The sequence below is a fragment of the Anomaloglossus baeobatrachus genome, chromosome 1 (assembly GCF_048569485.1).
Source record: "Anomaloglossus baeobatrachus isolate aAnoBae1 chromosome 1, aAnoBae1.hap1, whole genome shotgun sequence".
NCBI lineage: Eukaryota > Metazoa > Chordata > Amphibia > Anura > Aromobatidae > Anomaloglossus > Anomaloglossus baeobatrachus.
The window spans coordinates 947,606,328-947,627,349 of record NC_134353.1 but is presented as its reverse complement, the minus strand read 5'-3'; the positions used below and the strand labels follow the sequence as shown (position 1 = coordinate 947,627,349).

General features: G+C 47.1%; 2 protein-coding genes and 1 pseudogene across 2 annotated transcripts in view; all 3 read left to right on the top strand.

Moving 5' to 3' along the window:
• LOC142257004 (uncharacterized) overlaps positions 1–21,022 on the top strand; it is a 417,356-nt pseudogene that overhangs the window by 108,632 nt on the left and 287,702 nt on the right.
• Positions 1–21,022, top strand: part of LOC142257052 (uncharacterized) — a 329,863-nt gene that overhangs the window by 72,059 nt on the left and 236,782 nt on the right. The window lies entirely within an intron of this gene.
• LOC142257313 (uncharacterized) overlaps positions 1–21,022 on the top strand; it is a 56,659-nt gene that overhangs the window by 11,593 nt on the left and 24,044 nt on the right. The window contains 4 exon segments of the mRNA XM_075329455.1: positions 3,952–4,019; positions 4,221–4,323; positions 9,097–9,198; positions 13,519–14,199. Of these exon segments, the coding sequence (XP_075185570.1) occupies positions 3,952–4,019; positions 4,221–4,323; positions 9,097–9,198; positions 13,519–14,199 (954 nt within the window).

Sequence of the window (21,022 nt, the reverse complement as noted above, 5' to 3'; positions counted from 1 at the left end):
AGCTCAGGTGCCACCATTAGAATATGAAGATGCACTGGCTGGTCAAGTCTCTCATCTCGCCGAAAACCTGGAAAATATGATGAGGTAGTTGGAGATAATGAAGTACCCCTGTGGACAGGGAAGAGGGGATCCTTCAAGATTAGAACATGAACGGCTACCTCCAAGACCAAGAGAGAACAGACGCTGACCCCCATAGAGGTCTTCAGATACCAGGTACAAGAGAACCTGAAGGCTAAAATGTGAATTCTGCCATCGACATGGTCACTGAGAAGTGGATTGCTGGCAGTTAAACGGTTACCCCCTGAGACAATGGGATACACCTCAGGAGGAGAGACCTGAAGTCCTGTAGATCCAGCGTGGATGCCATAGTATGTGGGCTCTCGCCCCACAGTTGAAGTCAGCATTAATGGAGTGAGTTTCCCTGCCTTGATTGACACTGGGTCTCAAGTGACCACCATCCGGCAAACGGCATTTGAAGAGTGTTGAAAAGGTGCCCAGCTGACACAGCCTCCAAAGGCCTAGCTCCACATCGCAGATACCAATGGAACATTAGTAGCCATACACGGTTACTGGGAACCCACACTTCAGATTGAAGAGACCAAACTCTCATGGCAAGGGGTAGTTGTAATCCAAGTCCCAGAAAATGACAACTTTCTTGTGATTCTAGGCACTAATGCTATATTGAAGAGCTGGAAGCCCTACAACGGGCCCTGCCCAAGGTACCCGAAGACTCGCAAAAGGCTATCTATCAGACCATACAGGTGCTGGAAGCTCAAGTTTACCAACAGAAAAGGGGAAATATGCCGTGCCCGGATCAAGGATGTCTAACCAGTCCGGATACAACCTGGAACAGAGACTCTGATGTGGTGCAAAGCCTGCATGGGAGTACGGGGACAAGACTACCAGGCCTTGGTTGAGCCTCTTGTGTGGAAGGATGAGCTTCTTGTCCTAATCACAAGAAGCCTAGTTACCATGTCCAGAGGACAAGTACCCATTTGTTTGATCAATCTAGGGACCAACCAGTGGACCTAAAGAAATATTATGCTCTAGCAAGTCTGTATAATGTTATAATGTCCACCAAGAGGATCTCCTGGAAACCTCTTGTGGCGCCCTGGACAAGCCAGGACGTCACAGGTACTACAACAACACACCCCACACCCCGGCTAGGCACATCGAGGTCAAATAAAAATCCTTGTTGCCTCCCTCCAGGGGCTGTTGTCCACACCAGGGGGTGGAGCCAGGCGGTTGGCCCCACCCACCGAGGAGTTCACAGTCCTGGAGGTGGGAAAAGGAGGGCAGATCAGTTTGGAGTTTGAGGAGTTGAGGAGTGAAGTGGCAGTGGAGGAGACTGACCGTGTCCGGGTGCGTGGCCCGGGCACATACAGCAAGGTTGGCAGACGGTGGTGACCGTCTGCAGGAGAGGCTGATTGACGTGAACCGTAAGGACCGGGGACGGGCGGTGGCCCGCCGGTACCGGATCGGGGAACGAAGAGAAGCCAGCACCATTCGGCAGGGCTTACGGACCCCGACCAGGCTTGGAGTCACTGTAAAACCGGTCAAATCCGTTAGCGAAGGGAACCTCCGGGGTTTCCCAGCACTCAAGACCCGATTGAAGGCAACAGCTAGAACCGTGAAGGGAAACACAGTCACCGCCAAGGCTACAGTTCCCAGGGCCAGAGCCTGCGGGCAAAAGGGGCTCCCTCAGCATCCATCCAAGCTAGGGAGCGGGTTACCGGTGGGAAGCCATCAATACCGAGAACTTAACACAGGTGCAGGGAAAGGCAGTCACCACCAACCTACCGGGAGAAGAACAACCGCAGCCGTCTGTGAGACCCGTCCATCCAGCCATTTGTTTTACCGGAGACTTTGCATTCATCATTGGCTGAGTGAGTACCACTGTGCCGTGCGGCACCGCACTGCCCCCGCGACCCTGCACCTCACCAGGCCCCGTAACCCGCCTGCCATCCCTCCCTTACCGGACCCCGGGAAACAACCAACCCCCCTACCCACGGAGGGGAAGAACAACATCCAAGCTGCTCCCTGTCATCGCTCCCGGGATCCCCGTCCAGAGCAGCGGTGGTGTCACAACCTCACCACAACCGTGGGTGGCGTCACGGACAATAAATCCCCAAAACCATTCCACTTTTCACTCACGGGCGAGGAGCGCCGCTCGAGGCCCCGGGATCCGGCCCACCGCTCGAGCCACCGAGCACGAGCAGTGAGCGAAACAGCAGCAGCCGGACCCGAGCAGTGGATGAGCGCAGCGTCCCCTCCCCGCCCGCGACACTCTTATATGTCATCACAACAATCAACCTCAGCACAGTATGAAGATGAAGATCCTGCCTCACTGCCCTGGTGGACCACATTGAATGTTGGCGATGATACCACTCCGGACAAACAGATACAAGGAGTACTAGAAGTAGTGAAACAGTGCTCACAAACCTTCAGCCAACAACGCATTAACTATGGTCAAACTAGTGTAATCCAGTATACCATCAAAACGGGCGACCATCTCCCCATCAAGGAAAGGTACAGGCCAGTGCTTCATGCCATGTACCTGGAGGAACCATACGATTCTGTGTGGACAATTGCAAAATAAACAATATCACGCATAAAGATTCCTATCCCTTGCATCGGATAGAGGAGTCTCTTGCAGCTTTAGGGTCTGCAGCCTACTTCTCCACCGTCGACATGACTAGCTGCTACTGGCAAGTCCCTATTGCCTCTAAGTACAAAGAGAAAACTGCCTTCACAACACCAGTGGACCTCTTTAAATTCAACTATATGCCATTTGGGCTGTGTAATGCCCCAGGGACATTTCAGAGACTGATGGAAAGGTGTTTTGGACATCGAAATTTTGAAACAGTTCTATACCTTGATGATGTAATAAGGTAATCCAGGACATATGAGGAACATGTGCAACATCTGGCTGAAGTGTTCCAGACCATGGCCCATTATGGATTGAAGATAAAATCCTCCTGAAGGCCCAAGTGAAATATTTAGGTCACATCGTGAGTGCTGCTAGAGTTCAACCAGACCCAGATAAAATAGATGCAGTAAGAGACTGGCCTGCTCCTACCACATTCAAGGAAAAGAAGAGTTTCCTGGGATTCGCCAGTTACTATTGGAGATTCATCCCAAAATTTGCCCAGATAGCACCAGTCCAGTTGCCAACCAACCAAAGCCTGTATGGAGATCCATTGTTACATCTACATGCTCCAGAACAGAAAATGTGAACCATGACTGTTATCCAGTAAAGTGCTTGAACTGTTCATACCAAGGTGCAGTCTGCCTTATTGCTACCTACCTCATACAGATGTACCCTTGGAATGGGTTTGGTGCGCCATGAACAAGATAGAAGCACCTTGACACCTGTAAACTGCACAACACGGCAGAAAAGCCACACCACCTCTCGGCACCTATGTCTGGGCCTAATACTGTCTCCTGCACCTAGTACAAAGGTGTGACGTATGTTACACATGCAAGAAGTTTAAGTCTCCTCATACTAGCATGTAAGTCACCACAAGGAGACACCTTACCCCTTAGATCCCAGTCTCAGCCTCTCACCTAGCCAAATCAGATCTCATACTTTGCATTGACAAGGGGCAATACCCTAAAACACTGTGCCTGCAAATTGAGATTCTGATTTGGTTTATATCCAAAGTTATATGGCATGGCTCGTTAAAGGGTCAATATTGAGTTTTAGGATTGCTACTTCCAATAGGTTTTACTGGAGTTCAAGTCCTCTTCCTCTCTGAAGAGGCAATGTGCATATTTCATTCTCCATGGAGGAGTGGGAGTATCTAGAAGGACACAAGGAGCGGTACAAGGAGGTGATGATGGAGGAGCCCCAGCCCCGCACATCACCAGGTAATAGGCAGGACTGAATACACCCGGCCTATAATTATCTGTATGTAATAATGATGTCCGTCCTGTCTGTGTCTCCTGCAGGTCTCTCCAGTACGAGGACGACCCCAGAGAGATGTCCCGCTCCTCCTCCTCCTCCACAGGATCCTCAGGTAGATGGAGATCTCCCCTATGAGGTGTAGACGGCTGTGACCTCCTTGTGGTCAGTCTTGTTTTCTCCTCCAGTATTAGATGTTTTATACTTGTGTAATGAGAGCGGTGGAGACGGCAGGATCACAGCTGACCACAGACCTCACATGTCCGGATCTTATCTCCATTATTCCCGGGGACTTTTACAATATTTTGTTTTGCAGCTTTTGCTTCCGGATAAAGATCTGAACAATATTAATTCTCCAGAGAGAAATGTGAGGCGCGATCAGCGGAGTAACGAGGAGATTCCTACAGATCACCGCCCCGGTGAGGCTCTTAGATGTATAGTCACATTTTCATGAGAATATTGATTGATAATAATGTGATACTGTTATATGTGATGTCACAGGTTGTGGATATATAATATGGATGATAATATACAGCTCATGTGACTGCGGCCGATTTCTTCATCATCCGCTGTCAGTTTTGATGAAGAAAAAGTATTTGTCCAATTTGGGACTAAGAAATCATCATCTAGTATTACACTCATGTAATGCGGGCGTCACACGGTACGATATATCGGGCAATATGTCGGGGTCACGTCGGTAGTGACGCACATCCGGCATTGTCTGATATATCGTAGCGTGTGACAGCGGTGAACGAGCAGAAATACTCACCTTCTCGTTCATCGTTGACACGTCGCTCACTTTTAAAAAATCGTCCATCAGGTTGTTCATCGTTCCCGTGGCAGCACACATCGCTCCGTGTGACACCCCAGGAACGATGAACACAGCTTACCTGCGTCCCACAGGCAATGCGGAAGGAAGGAGGTGGGCGGGAGGTTTACGTCCCGCTCATCTCCGCCCCCCTACGCTTCTATTGGCCGCCTGCCATGTGACGTCGCTGTGACGCTGAACGTCCCTCCCCCTTCAGGAAGTGGATGTTCGCCGCCCACAGCGAGGTCGCCCGGGAGGTAATTACGTGTGACGGGGGGTTACCGACTTTGTACGACACGGGCAACTAATTGCCCGTGACGCACAAACGACGGGGGCGGGTACGATGGCTCATGCAATCGCACAATAGATTGTCCCGTGTGACGCCTGCATTAGTGTTTGGTAACAGAATACAGAACATGGAGACATAAACACAAATAAGCGTGACTGACAGCCGGGCTCCTGCCATAATGATTGGGATTGGAGAGAACTCTGATCCCCGACTTTACCCCTTAACATAGAAGAAAACAAAAAAATGAAACGAAGTATAAATTGATATATGTGCAATAGGAGCACGTTCGCACTGTGGCCATTTCACGGTCAAAATCCAAGAATAAAACACAAAATGAGCATATAGCCTATGATAAAGTAAATAGTACTAGTATATGTAAATAATATACGGCAGTTGGTTAACATTGTTTGATCAAAAAGCGTAAAAGCCAACCCACCTCAAGGTGTGCCCAGCAAGGTAAGCTTTTAATATAGAGTAGGACCATCCCTTATTACGGTGCGGTGGCTTTTACGCTTTTTGATCAAATAGTGTTAACCAAGTATACTATGTTTTTTACATGCACTACTACTATTTACTTTATTATAGGCTATATCAGGGGTGGGGAACCTCCGGCCCGCGGGCCGCATGCGGCCCGCCATTACCTTTTATGTGGCCCCCGGGCAGATTCCCGGGGGAGGCAGTGCTCGTGCTGTCACCAAAGTTTGCTGCCGCCGGCCCTTTAAATCCACACATTGCTGTTTGTGCTGCAATGTGTTCTCCCGTCGGCCAGTGCCAATTGTGGGCGGGTCCACAGCAGCCTCACAGCTTCTAGCCTTGTGTGTCCGCCCCCTGCCCTCCGGAGATCAGTGCCCGGCTCCTACACTCCGGTGATGTGAATGCAATGAATGCTGCTGTGAGTCCAGCGCCGACCCTCTGCTGCTATGTGCCCTGCCCAATGCTTTGTGCCTCCCCACACCAGTTCTGTAAACCCTCTCCCCCAGAGTTGCATGAAATTCAGCGCAGTGTGGCCCCCAATGTCCTGTGTGCACCCCTCCCCCAGTCCTGTGTGCAGCCCCCCAATGTCCTGTGTGCAGCCCATCACCCAGTAGTCCTGTTTGCACCCCCCCAATCCTGTGTGCACCCCTCCCCCAGTCCTGTGTGCAGCCCCCCAATGTCCTGTGTGCACCCCCACACAATCCTATGTGCAGCCCATCACCCAGTCCTGTGAGCACCCCCCAGTCCTGTGTGCACCCCCCAGTCCTGTGTGCACCCCCCCAGTCCTGTGTGCACCCCCCCAGTCCTGTGTGCACCCCCCCAGTCCTGTGTGCACCCCCCAGTCCTGTGTGCAGCCCCCCCAGTCCTGTGTGCAGCCCCCCCCAGTCCTGTGTGCAGCCCCCCCACAGTCCTGTGTGCAGCCCCCCCAGTCCTGTGTGCAGCCCCCCCAGTCCTGTGTGCAGCCCCCCCAGTCCTATGTGCAGCCCCCCCCCAGTCCTGTGTGCAGCCCCCCCCAGTCCTGTGTGCAGCCCCCCCCCAGTCCTGTGTGCAGCCCCCCCAGTCCTGTGTGCAGCCCCCCCAGTCCTGTGTGCAGCCCCCTCCAGTCCTGGGTGCTTCCCCCCCAGTCCTGTGTGCTGCCCCCCCCCAGTCCTGTGTGCTGCCCCCCCCAGTCCTGTGTGCTGCCCCCCCCAGTCCTGTGTGCTGCCCCCCCCAGTCCTGTGTGCAGCCCCCCCCAGTCCTGTGTGCAGCCCCCCCAGTGATGTCTGTGCCTCCCCCCAGTGATGTCTGTGCCTCCCCCCCAGTGATGTCTGTGCCTCCCCCCCAGTGATGTCTGTGCCTCCCCCCCAGTGATGTCTGTGCCTCCCCCCCCAGTGATGTCTGTGCCTCCCCCCCAGTGATGTCTGTGCCTCCCCCCCAGTGATGTCTGTGCCTCCCCCCCAGTGATGTCTGTGCCTCCCCCCCAGTGATGTCTGTGCCTCCCCCCAGTGATGTCTGTGCCTCCCCCCCAGTGATGTCTGTGCCTCCCTCTCAGTGATGTCTGTGCCCCCAGCCCCGCGTGTGGTGTCTGTGCCCCCAGCCCCGCGTGTGGTGTCTGTGCCCCCAGCTCCGCGTGTGGTGTCTGTGCCCCCAGCCCCGCGTGTGGTGTCTGTGCCCCCAGCCCCATGCCCCCAGTTTATTAATTGCTTCACCCAATATAGCAGGGTCATTTAAACATTGATAATTTTGTGCGGCCCCCGAAGGTTGGTAGAAATTTCCAAATGGCCCCCGACAGAAAAAAGGTTCCCCACCCCTGGGCTATATGGTCATTTTGTGTTTTTCTTCTGGCTTTTACCCCCTAAAATGCTGCGTTTAGTAACCACCAAGGACTCTAGGTAGTTAGACAATATGTAAAATGACATGGCGACATGATTCCTCAGCTCAGTACAAATGCGGTGATACAAAATTTTGATTGTCACCATTTTTTGAGCCTCCTAACTTTTTTTTATTTTGTGTTTGTAATATGTATACAGTCATTGCCGAAAGTGTTGGCACTTTTGAAATTGTTCCATCCTTCCAAAATAATTGCAGCTTCACATGTTTTGTTATACACACATTTTGGCAAACTGTAGTCTAGCTTTTTTTATGTCTCTGTGTCAGCAGTGGGGTCCTCCTGGGTCTCATCCATAGTGTTTTATTTATTCCAAATGTGATGTGAACGGATAGTTCGGACTGACAAGGATGCCCCATGAGCATGGATGGCTTGATTTTCTTAGGAACTTGATTAGGGCAACTTATCCACCATCCGTACCATCCTCTGTTGTAACCTTTCATCACTTTTTCTCTGCCGTCCATATCCAGGGAGATTAGCTACAGTGCCATGGGTTGTAAACTTCTTGATTATGTTGCGCACCATCAACACAGGAACATCAAGATCTCTGGAGATGTCTCAGACAGTTCTCTTCTTTCTGTTCTCCATGCTTAGTGTGGAACACACAATGCAAAGATGCAACTTCTCCCCTTTTTATCTGGTTTTAGGTATGGTTTTCATATTGCCCACACCTATTACTTGCCTCAAGTGAATTTGAGCAAATATCAGACGCCTAAAACAAAGTTGTTTACCCAGAATTTTTTTGGAGAGGTGCCAACAATTTTGTCATGCCCATTTTTTGGGGGAGAAATTATGTCCAATTTGCCGTTTTTTTTTTCTTCCATTTTTTTTTTTATTCCAATACACACAAAGGAAATTAACATGTGTATAATAAAACATGTAATTCCTCTAATTTTCTGGGAGAAATAGTTCATTTTCTGGAACAAGTTCAAGCGTGACAACACTTTTGGTGATGACTGTAGTTTTCAAAATATGGCAATGCTAAAAAAAAAAAATTAAAAAAATGTTTTCTTAGTGTGTGATTGTCACGCTGGGTGTGGGGAGAGACACCCAGCAAGTGGATTCCTGGGAATAAGGGAAGCTGAAACACAAAGAGGAGGGGGGGAGCCAGGGGCTCCTGCGCTGACACTGGGAGGCCCTCCGCTTGCCCTCAAACCACAGGTACCTATAAGGGTTAGGAGGTGTGGCCCGCCAACGTGCCCTTGTCTCCTAGCCAGACCCTAGGACTAAATCTCACCACCCACCAATCAGGGGAACAAAAAAAAACCAAAAATAACCAGCAAAGGGGAAAAAGGAAAAACAACAACTTATCTTGAAAGGGAATCTTTAGAATATACAGCAACAGTAGTCTGAAGCCACATGCACTCCTGAGCAAGCAACTTCTCCAAGTGAAGAATATAACCCGCACTGGAGGAATGAGAGGCCCCAGGTTATAAAGGCCCTTAATTACAAGCTGGAGGAAAGGCTCCTCCAACCTGGCAAGGAAACAGAAAAAAAAAAACCTCAATCAAGCCCTTAAAGGGACAGCGTCCATTAACGTCTGGGTGATTGACGAGCCCTTCTGCTCCTGGTCCCAGTTACAGCACCTGAAGGTCCAGACACACCCGTGACAGTGATAGTAGCCAAGCATAAAAAATATTATTATTCTGGTATCACTGCCACTCAAAGATCACATCTTTTGAAAACTGGACTGAAATGTACGAAGTGGAGAGTGGATCACCAAGCGTAATCTCATTTACTTGTATCCTACTCAGGGTCTACTATAGGATTCCCATTCAACAGGTCTAATCAGCTGCCGCCGGCCCATCCGGTATCTGGACATTGCTCTCCTACATTCTTTACCTTTCCACCACAAGGTGAGTTTGTTAACCACTTCACATCATTACGGTGTTAACTAACTACTACACCCAGAAATCGATGCATTTTCTCGTTCCTTCACAGGATACTCTCCAGACACGATTATTATCCCAACGATTGCAGTAAGGCTTGGCTCACATTTATCCTGCGCTCTACGCTGAGCACAAACACTGGGATTTCCGTGTAAATTTCTGAAATACGTGATTGAGACAGTACCCCCAAAGGAAGATTCTCTAAAATGAGGCAGCGGGAGTGACTTTGGACACCGTCTGGCCTATAATCCGGAGATGTCCATTTTTTTTAGCATTCATAAAACCGCGGTCAACCAGTTTTGTGCACTTCTGGAAAGGACAGTGCTGAACAGAGGCCTGACAGAGTTAAGAGTAACTCTGCTGCCTCTTTATAGTGAATGGATTCCTTGGGGGTGTCATTTGAATCAATGGCATTTGTAGATTTGGGTGGAAACCACAATATAAATGTTCAGTGTAGAGCACAGGATAAATGTGATCCAAAGTTTTATGTAAAATGTTCCCAATAAAAGCTTGAACTTCAGCCAGAAAAAAAAAGTCCCTACGCAAGCTATGGCTGTCTCCAAAAGAAATTCAGCAAATTCTGTGCTCCCTAATCCAAAGGGCCTCTTCCCTTCTGAGCCCCGATATGTGCCTAAACAACATTTAGCATCCACAGGTTTGGCATTGGTGTAATGAGGAGAGCCCGCTTAATTTACGTGGTCTATGTTTCCAGAAGCAAAAACTGGGTAAAATGTGTGGCCACTACTATATACTGGGCACTACAATGGCAGATTTGCTATTTTCATTCATAAAAATCATTTTTGCTTGTTTCTGGAAAACACCCATGGAGTCAAAATCGTCACTGTACCTGTAAATTCCCAGAGGGATGTAATTTCCAAAATGGGGACAGTTAAGGGGGAATTCTACTCTTCTGGCACTTAGAGGCTCTGTGTATGGAGTCTGGAAACTAAGTGTCAAAGACTTCTTTTGCAAGTTTTGCAGTGTTGCTAAGCAGTACTGTACAGCCACATGTAGGGTATTGCCACTCTCAGGAGAAATTGTGACAAATTTTGGAGCAAATTTTACCCACTTCCCCATGTAAAAATGTGAAATTTGGGGCAAAAAAATGTTTTGTTGTAAAACTATAATTATTTTTTCTTCACCGCCCAATGGTATAATATTTTGTGACACACCTGTGGTGTCAATATGCTCACTACACCCGTAGATGAATTAAATGAGAGGTGAACTTTGTAAATTGGGGTCACTTATGGGGGTTCTGATGTTCTGGCATCTCAGGGCTCTGCCAATGTGACATGGCACCGACAAATCATAACATCAAAATCTGCACTAAAATATGGCACTCATCCCTTCTGAGCTTTCCACTGTGTCTGAAAAGTAGTTCCCAATTACATGTAGGGTACTGGCATACTCAGGAGAAATTACACAATAAACTGTGTGTTCAATTTTTCCTATTAGCCCTTATAAAAATGTAAAAACTTGGGGAATAAAACAAAATTTTAGCAGTAAAAATTAAATTCTTTCTGCACCACCCAGACTATAAAATTCTGTGAGGCACATGTGGTGTCAATATGCTCACTAGACTTCAAGATGAATTCATTTAGAGGTGTCATTTGTAGAGTGGGGTCACTTGTGGGGGAGTCAGGGGTTCTGCCAAAGTGACATGACACCCTCAAACCACTCCAGCAAAATCTGCCATCCAATATGTTGCTCCTTTGGACTGTAACTCAAAAGTAGTTTTCAACCACATATGGGGTATTGGCATACTCAGGAGAAATTGTGTAACAAACTGCATCCTTCGTTGTTTCCTTATACCTCTTTTGGAAATTAAAAACGTCAAGCTAAAGAAATTATTGAAAAAAATGGGAATTTTTCATTTACTGAGCCCACTGTTATAAAATTCTGCGAATCGACTATGGGTTTAAAATGATCACTAAACCCATAGATGAATTCCTTGAGAGGTTTAGTTTCCAAAATGGGGTCACCTGTTGGGGAGTTTCCACTGTTTTGCCATGTCAGGGGCTCTTCAAATATGATATGGCATCCGCAATCCATTCCAGCCAAAATGGCACTCCAAAATTAAAATAGTGCTCCTTCCCCATTTCAAGCCCTGCCGCGCGCCCAAAAAGTAGATTTCCACCAGATATGGGGTATTGATGTACTCAGGAGAAATTTCACAACAAATTGTACAGTCCACTTTCTCCTGGTGAAAATGAAATATTTTGGGCCAAAACAACATTTTTGTGGGAATTTTTTAATGTTTACGGTTTATGGTAATAAAATTCTGTTAAGCACCCGTGAGTTCAACATGCTCACCACACATCCAGATAAATTCATTTAGGGTCGTAAATTACAAAATGGTGTGTCTCGTGAGGGGTTACTCAATTTAGACACATCTGGGGCTCCGCAAATGCGACATAGTATCCACTATCCCAGACAATTTTGCATTCAAAAAGTCAAATATCGCTCCTTCCCTTCCAAACCCTGCCGTGCACCCAAACAGTAGATTTCCAACACATATGGGGTATCCCTATCTGCAGGAGAAATTGTACAACAATTTGTATGGTCTATTTTCTTCTGTTACCCTTGTAAAAAAAAGTGGGGCTGAAGCAATATTTTTGTGGAAAAAAGTAAAATTTTATTTTTTTTCCTTGTACATTATTTTAAGCTCTATGAAGCACCTAAAGAGTTCATAAATTTCTCGGATGTGGTTTTGAGCATTGTGAGGGGTGTTGTATTTAAAATGGTGTCACTTTTGGGTATTTTGTGATACCTTCGCCCCTCAAAGTCATTTCAGATGTGACATGGTCCTTTAATTTTTTTTTTTAAATGAAATATATATATATATATATAATCTCTTTTAAAAATGATGCTAATGTAAAGTAGCCATATGGCACATGGTATTTCTTAATGATTTTGTGTGATATATCATACTTTTTGGATTATAAGACTCACTTTTCCTCTCAAAAATGTAGGAGGAATGTGAGGGGTGCGTCTTAGGATCTGAATGTAGCTTACCAGGGGGTGGTGGAGAAGGGTAGCAGGAGGCAGGGGCAATTCTGTGGCGGCTGGGCAGGGGCCGCGGCGGCTGGGCTGGTGTTGCAGTAGTTGGGCTGGGGCTGCAGGTGGTGAGGGCTTCAAATAATGGCGCCAGGAGTCGGCACGTGCACAGATGGAGCTCTCTGCTCAAGATCTCATCTGCGTATGAGCCGCCTCTGATCTCCCAGCAGTGGACTTAAGGAAAATGGCGACCAGAGGTGGCGCATGCGCAGATGTGATCTCGGCTTTTCATTGAGACGAGAGCTCAATCTGCGCACGTGTCGACTCCAGGCGCCATTTCTTTGAAGCCCTCATCCCCCACAACTGCCATCGCAGCAGCACAGCCGCTCTAGCACCAGCACAGCCGCCAACAGTTTCTTCCCCTGCCTCCTGTGACTCCACTTCACCACCGCTGCCGCCCCCCTTCGGTAAGACATCTCCATATTATAAGATTGATGCCTTTTTTTTACATTTGGGGTGCATCTTATAAACCGAAAAATACAGTAACTATGTGGTTTAAGGGTATAAAAATGAAAAGTTTGAAAAATGGCGAAATTTAATATTTTCACATTTTTTTGGTACAATTTTTGATTTTTTTCCATGACGAACAATGTGTCACAAATAAACAGTCTCGGAATCACTTGAAAATATTGAAGCATTCCAGAGTCAGGAAAGTTAAATCTGGGTCAGGGGTGAAAGAGTTAATATGTAGAAATGAGCGACCCATGGAAGTTCGGTTGGGCGGGTTCAGCCGTACTTATGAAAAAATTCGGTTTTGGATCCTGTCTTGATCTGAACCCCAGTGGAAGTCACTAATTGGGCAGTTCAAGTCTACACCCACATACAGCCAGCCATAAACAGATCACTTCGAGGGGCGGGTGTGTTGGGTTTTTCCATTTTTTTGCGGGGTGTACACTACATCTGATCATGCTGTTGTTACCGCCAGTGCGAGCCAATCAAGCGGCTCCTAGTGGGCTGCTCAGTGATGGTCGCGCAAGTGGTCAGCATACGTAAAGCACCCGATCTTTGAACTCAAACTCTGTTTTTTGGGGGGTTTTTTGTAAAGTATGTGTTCGGTATGAACACCAAACCTCGGGTTCACTCATCTCTAAGCGATTTTATTTTTATATATATATATATATATATATATATATATATATAAACCTCTTGTTTGTAATGTCTTAAAATAACACTATAATTACTGAGGTTACATTACTGAATGATAATATAATTAGTTTCATTTTTTTGCAGATGACTTTACCAGGAGCCCAGAAGGACATCCGATATCTTCACAGTTTAATGCAGATGATTGTAGTATCATACAATATACATATGAGGAGAATGCCAATATTGAAAATATACCCTCAGCCCCTCATATCCAAAATGTATCACCTGATCCTTTTAAACAGATCTTACCTCCTGATTCACCACAGACCACAAGTTACAGACTGGATGTTGAACGTCAAAAAACCCCCATAGGTGAAAACACATATTTATGTCCAGACTGTGACAAATGTTTTATCAAACAAACAGAGTTGATTAGACATCAAAGAACTCACATTCACAGAGAGGAGAAATCATTTTATTGTTCAGAATGTGGTAGATGTTTTAATCGAAAGCATATTCTTGTTCGACATCGTAAAATTCACACAGGGGAGAAGCCATTTCCATGTCAGGAATGTGGAAAATGCTTTACTAATAAATCAAATTTTGATAGACATCAGAGATTTCATACAGGGGAGAAGCCATTTTCATGTTCACAATGTGGAAAATGTTTCACTACGAAACCAGATCTTGTTAGACATCAGAGAATTCACACAGGGGAGAAGCCGTATTCATGTTCACAATGTGGAAAATGTTTTAACCAGAAACCTAATCTTATAACACATACAATGACTCACACTGGGGAGAAGCCATTTACATGTTCAGAATGTGGGAAATGTTTTACTGTGAGACGAGATCTTGTTAAACATCAGAGATTTCACAAAAGGGAAAAAACATTTTATGTACAGAATGTGGAAAATGTTTTAACTTGATTCATATTCTTTTAAGACATCAAAGAATTCACACAGGAGAAAAGCAATTTCCATGGTCGAAATATGGAAAATGCTTTACCCATAAATCAGACTTTGTTAGTCATGGAATATCTCACACTGACGGAAGCCAATTTCATGTTTAGAATGTGGAAAATGTTTAACGGTTAGATCAGATCTTGCTAAAGATCAAATAATTTACATGGGAAAAGCCACTTTCAAGTTAACAATGTTTAAAATATTATAGTATTACATGAAGTCTGATTGAACATCGAAGAACTCAGACAGGGTTGAAGGCGTTTTTATGTTTTACTCGACAGACTATGCAGAGTGTATAGGCTGGACAGAATGGGATCACAGATGATTCTTTCTGTGAGGTAAAACAGTTCCCTGCAGGTTTAAAACATGTTTTACTTCACAGAAAGCAACATCTGTAATCTCATGCTATCCTAGCTGTCTATAAGCTCTCTTTTGTGTTTTCTCTACCCAGAAGCATTGGTATGAACAGACCTCTACGGTCAGAGACAGCCATTACACAGTACATATCAGGGGCACATTTAGAAGATTATCTCAGCACAGGAGCATTTTTTGTAAACACATCCAATAATGGAACTTATTATTTCAATATCTGTTGATTAGAATGTACTTTCTTTGTAGGACAAACCCTTCTAAAAATTAACGTTCCCGATAATTGTGTAATGTAACAAATAATGGTTTCTCGCTCGTTGATTATGCAGTGGAAATGAAGGTCGTTTCCATTAGCCCTCGAAATTACGAATAAAAAAGCAATTATTTGTGCACAATAATCATTACATGTAAATTCTTTTTACTTTTCATAAATTAAATTTATCAAAATAGGGACGAAGTACAGTTACAATCACAAAGCAGTAGAGTGGCGGTGTATTATATATGAGATCTAATCTACATACATATTTGCCAGTTGCAAATATAACCGTGTACCACAATACACTGCGGCACTGTCAGTTGCGCAGCCGCAGTTCGCGCCCACATCATAGCCATGATAACCAGGGACAACAGTGCAGGTGGAACCCAAATTGTGGGCTGAGTAAGCACAATTCTGTTCCCAGTCTAAGGCTATGTGCCCACGGGGACAGTGTCCTGCGGATATATCCGCAAGACATTCCGCAGGTGCTCCCAGGAAACAGCACCACAACTTTTGTCTGTTTCCATGCTGCGGAATGTCGTGCGGATATGGTGCGGGCATTCTGCATTGAGGATACAGTTGCATGGCTTCGGCACTGCATCCTCAATGCAGAACAAGTGCTGCAGTGATCGGGGGAGTTCATACTTACCTCCATCATGCAGCACCTCGCTTTCCGGCAGCCGGTCACTCTCAGCGTTTTTAGAAGAAGGTGGGCGGGCCTGAACTAGCTCCGGCTGTCACATGACCGGAGCTCGTGCAGGCTCCGCCCACCTCTTCCTTCCTGTACCTGGATTCACCGCACTCCTGTACACCGGACGGAGAAAGTGACTCCGGTGAGGCAGGTAAGTATATGGGACCCTGCAGAGAAATCCGCAACAATAATTGACATGCTGCAGATTTTTCCACACGATTTCCGCTGCGGAAAAATCCGCAGCGTGGGCACAGCATTTCCCAAATGCCATAGAAATGGCTGGGGAGTAGCTGTGCTGCAGATTTCTGGAAAATCCGCTGCTTTTCCGCAAGAAATCCGCGGCAAAATCCGCGCATTTTCCGCAGCGTGGGTGTGACGCCCTGGGCAAGCCAGGGGTCACAGGTCATAACATCACACGCACCCCACATTCCCTGCAGGAACACCAAGGTCAAAACACAAATCCTTGTTGCCTTCCTCCAGGGGCTGATGTCCACACCAGGGGGTGGGCCAGGCGGTTGGCTCCACCCACCAAGGAGTTCACAGCCCTGGAGGCGGGAAAACCAGGCAGTTAGCTCAGGCAGAGCTTGAGTGTGGAGCTAAGATAGAAGAGATTAAAGTGAGAGCTTGAAGTAGAAGGAGTAAACAGTGGAGTTGTAGTGAGAGAAGGAGAAAGAGAAAAGTGACAGCAAGAAGCCTGAAGTTGGTCCGGGTGTGTGCCCCGGACTGAGACAGCAAGGTTGGCAGACGGCGGTGACCGTCTGCAGGAGAGATTGCTCGGAGGCTGCCGAAAGGACCGTGAGCGGGTGGTGACCCGGCGGTACCGGAGCGGTATACAAAGAACAGTCTGCACCAGGGCAGGGGCCTTTCGGATCCCGGCAAGGCTAAGAGTCGCCATAATTTGCCAAATCCGTCAGTGAAGGGGACCACTGGGTCTCCCAACAACCAAGTCCCGATTGAAGGCAACAGTCCGACCGTTAAGGGGAGACACCGCCACCGCCAAGGCACCAGTTTCCCAGGGCCAGCACCTGCGGGCAAGAGAGGGGCTCCTCCGGCTCACATCCAGGTCGGGGAGCGGGTTACCGGTGGGAATCCATCGCTACCAACAGACTATACATAGGTGCAGGGAAGAGACCATCACCGCTAACTGCAGGGCACAACAGCACCGTAGCCGTCCGAGGGACCTGTCCAACCAGCCGTTTGTTTACCGAGAACTTTGTCATCATCTTTTGGCTGAGTGAGTACCTCCGTGCCGTGCGGCACAGCGCTGCCCCTGCGCCCCTGCACCTCCACAGGCCCCATAACCCGCCTGTCCACCATACCAACCCCATCACTGGGCCCCGGGACCACCAATCCCCTACCCACGGAGGGGCAAATCAACAACTGGCTGCTCCATACCACCACTCCCGGGATCCCCAGCCAGAGCAGCGGTGGTGTCCACACAATCACCACAACCGTGGGTGGCGTCACGGACAATAAACTATCCCCACAACCAAACCCCTTTCACTCACGGGCGAGGAGCGCCGCTCGAGTCCCCGGGATCCGGCCCATCGCTCGAGCCACCGAGCAGCAGCGGGCCGCAGCAGCAGCGGCAGCCGGACCCGAGCAGTGGGAGAGCGCAGCGTCCCCTCCTCCGCCCGCGACAACGGCACATAGCCTAAGGCCGGTTTCAAACTCCGTGTTTTATCAGGTACAAGCCACACACATGGTTATGGTCATACGTGTGACACGTGGATTCTAGAGCGATGGGAGGCTATGTAATAAGATCTGAAATCGGGCAAGGCTATGCCCCGAGGTCTTATATTGGTATATATGGTTCTGCTGAAGTTAAGCTCCTGCTGGGTCCAAAAGGGAGAGAGATGAATCCAGCAGGAAAGCTACCTATACCAATGAATACTGACAGCAGGAATAATGGAAAGACAGGAGCCATTCTGTGCTGCCAATCGCAGTCACCTTCTACGACTCGAAACCACATGACTGTCTGTCACTCATGACACACCCGTGACAGTACCCTCCCTTCTACGAGCGTTCTCTGGAGACTCAGGACCAGGCCTACCTGGATGGGCAGCATAAAATGAATGAACCAATCTTGTGGCATGCAGATCCGATGCTGGCGCCCACATCCTCCCCTCTGGTCCGTAACCCTTCCAGAGCACCAAGTATTGAAAGGAACAACGCAGAAGACGAGAGTCAACAATTTTTGCTATTTGAAACTCCAAATTACCATCAAGCATGGTTGAAGCCGGCAGCAAGGGGGATGGCTCCAAAGGTTCCACATACTTTTTGAGCAGTGCTCTGTGGAACACAATGTGGATCCTAAGAGCCTTAGGTACCTCCAGATGATATGCTACTGGGTTAATGACAGCGGTTATTTTATAGGGACCAATAAACCTAGGTCCCAGCTTCCAGGAAGGGATCTTCAATTTTATGTTCCTGGTAGACAACCACACATAGTCATTCACACTCAGATCCGGACCAGGCAAGCGTCTCTTGTCAGCCATACATTTGCATCTGTCTCCCATGGGCTTCAGATTACTCTGAACCCCTTGCCATACTAAAGAGAGTATGCACCGAAGAATGGTGACTTGCCAGTAGACTCCTGGTGAGGATTATTAAAAGCAAATTTGGCCAATGGTAAAATAAGATGCCCAATCCTTGTGGTTCTCGGAGACAAAGCATCTAAGGTAAGTTTTTACATTTTCATTTATGCACTATGTCTGCCGATTCGACTTAGGATGCAAGGCAGAAGAGAAAGACAACTTTACCCCCAGTCAAGCACAAAATGCTCTCCAAAATTTAGAAATAAACTGGGTTCCCCAATCTGAGACCACATCGGAAGGAACCCCGTGAAGCTTCACGATCTTCTTGATGAACACCTGAGCCAGAGTCTTGGCATTCGGAAGTGTCGGCAATGCGATTAAATGTGTCATCTTACTGAACGTATCCACAACCACCAAAACCACAGTCTTTCCTGAAAACTAAGGTAGGTCAGTAATGAAATCCATGAATAAATGTGTCCATGGTCTATTTGGGATAGCCAATGGCAGGAGAGAACTCAATGTACGGGTATGCGCCACCTTGGAATGTGCACAAACACTGCAAGCAGACACACTGTTAACCACATCCTGATGCAACCTCGGCCACCAAAAACGATCAGATGGAGGTCCGAGGTTGCTTTACTACCTGGCTGACCCTTAAGTACAGTATTGTGATGTTCCCCAATTAGTTTACTGTGCAAATTGGGTGGCACAAACAATATCCCTGAAGGGCAAGAGGCCGGGGTGTCTCCCTGAGCCTCCAACACCTCCCCTTCCAGGTCTGGGCATAAGGATGAAATGACCACCCCGTTCTGGAAAATAAGGACAGGATTCACATGGTCACTACCACCATAGAAGCCCCGGGATAATGCACCTGCTTTGATGTTCTTAATCCTTTAATGGTAAGTGACAGTAAAATTAAACATGGTAAAAAACAAACCATCTAGCATGCCTGGGATTGAGACTTTAGGCAGACTTGAGATATCACAGGTTTTTATTATCTGTGATTACTGTAATGGGATGAACTGCCCCCTTCAGCCAATGGCGCCATTCCTCGAAAACCAACTTAATTCCCAAGGGTTCCCTATTACCAACATCACAGTTTCTCTCGTATGAGGACAACTTCTTGGAAAAAAAACCACACGGACGCCATTTACCAGGAGCCGGACCTTGGGACAACACAGCCCCAACCCCCACCTCTGATGCATCAACCTCCACGATAAAAGGCTGTGAAACATCAGACTGACTGAGTATAGGTGCGGAGGAAAAAAATCCCTTTAAGAGGTAAACCCTGCTGGGCGGAGTCCGAGCATTTAGAGAAATCTGTCCTTTTTGTGTCATGTCAGTGAGATGCTTTACAATTACTGAATAGTTCCGAATAAATTTACGATAAAAATTGGTAAATCCCAGAAAGTGCTGTAATGCTTTCAGGTTTTCCAGACAATTCCAGTCCATATGGCATGAACCTTCTCTGGATCCATCTGAAAACCTGAAGACGACAATAGATATCCAAAAATTGTACCTCTTGGACAGCAAAAACATAATTCACCCGGTTGGCATACAGTTTGTTGTCTCTTAAAATCTGTAATACCTCTTTTACATGTATCTGATGTGTTTCCATATCGGGTAAGTACATCAAGACATCGTCCAAATTAACCACCAAAATCCAGCCCACCAAATGATAACAAATATAATTCACAAGATGTTGGAAAATGGCAGGAGCATTAGTGAGACCAAATGGCATGACCTGATTTTCAAAATGTCCTTGTATTGAAAGCCGTTTTCCATTCATTCTGAATCTAACCAGATTGTAAGACCACTTATGTCCAACTTGGAGAACAACTTAGCTCCCACAATCTGGTTGAATAAAACTGGAGTCAGAGGGAGAGGATAAGGGTCTCGGACGGTAATCTGACTCAATTCCCGAAAATCCAAACAAGGGTGGAGACCCCCGTCTTTCTTCTTAATGAAGAAGAACCCTGCCACCACGAAGAGGAAGGTCTGACATGTTCCTTCTCCAGACTCTCCACAATGCAATCTCTCTGGATTTGTCTCTCTGGACCAGAAAGATTATACAGTCTTGAGTTGGGAAGTTTTGGTCCAATAACTGGATTAATGGGACAGTCATATACATGATGGGGAGGCAAATCCTGATACCCCCTCTCTGAAAATACATCCTCAAAACCAGACAAAAATGCAGGTAAGGTCTCCATAGAGACCGTAGAGAGAGAGAGAAGTGTTCAGACAATTAGAGCAATAATGTACAGCACCAGACAATTATCAACACAGTAGTTTCCCCACTCCACAATTTCCCTGGATTGAAAAATGCACTACCGGATTATGTTTCACCAACCAGGGTAGACCCAGTACAGTGGGGGTGGGAAGGCCTTCCAGTACATAGCAAGAGATTACTTCATAATGCAAGGGATCTACCCTCAGTTTTATACCAAGTGGTGCTGAGTCGATGGCATAGATAGAGATGGGCTTAGCCAACATACTGCAGGTAAGCCTATGAGTTCTTACAAATACAGTAGAGCATCCACCATGCTGACTCCTGCTCCACTGTCCACAAAAACAGAAACTTTCTCAGTCCTGCTCTCTAGCGCCACCTCTGCTGTCAGGACAAAGCGATAATTACATGTGAAAGACAAACACACATCCTAATTGTCCATCCCCACACCACCAAGGGTAAGTGGAGTTCCAGATGTTCCTTAATGCTTAGAAAATTGAGGGACAGACTCAAATAAAATGACCCTTTCTACCACAAAAAAACAACTCCTCCCTTTGTGGATTTTAGTGGGAACATGCAAAGTAGTGGCTCCCCCTAGCTGCA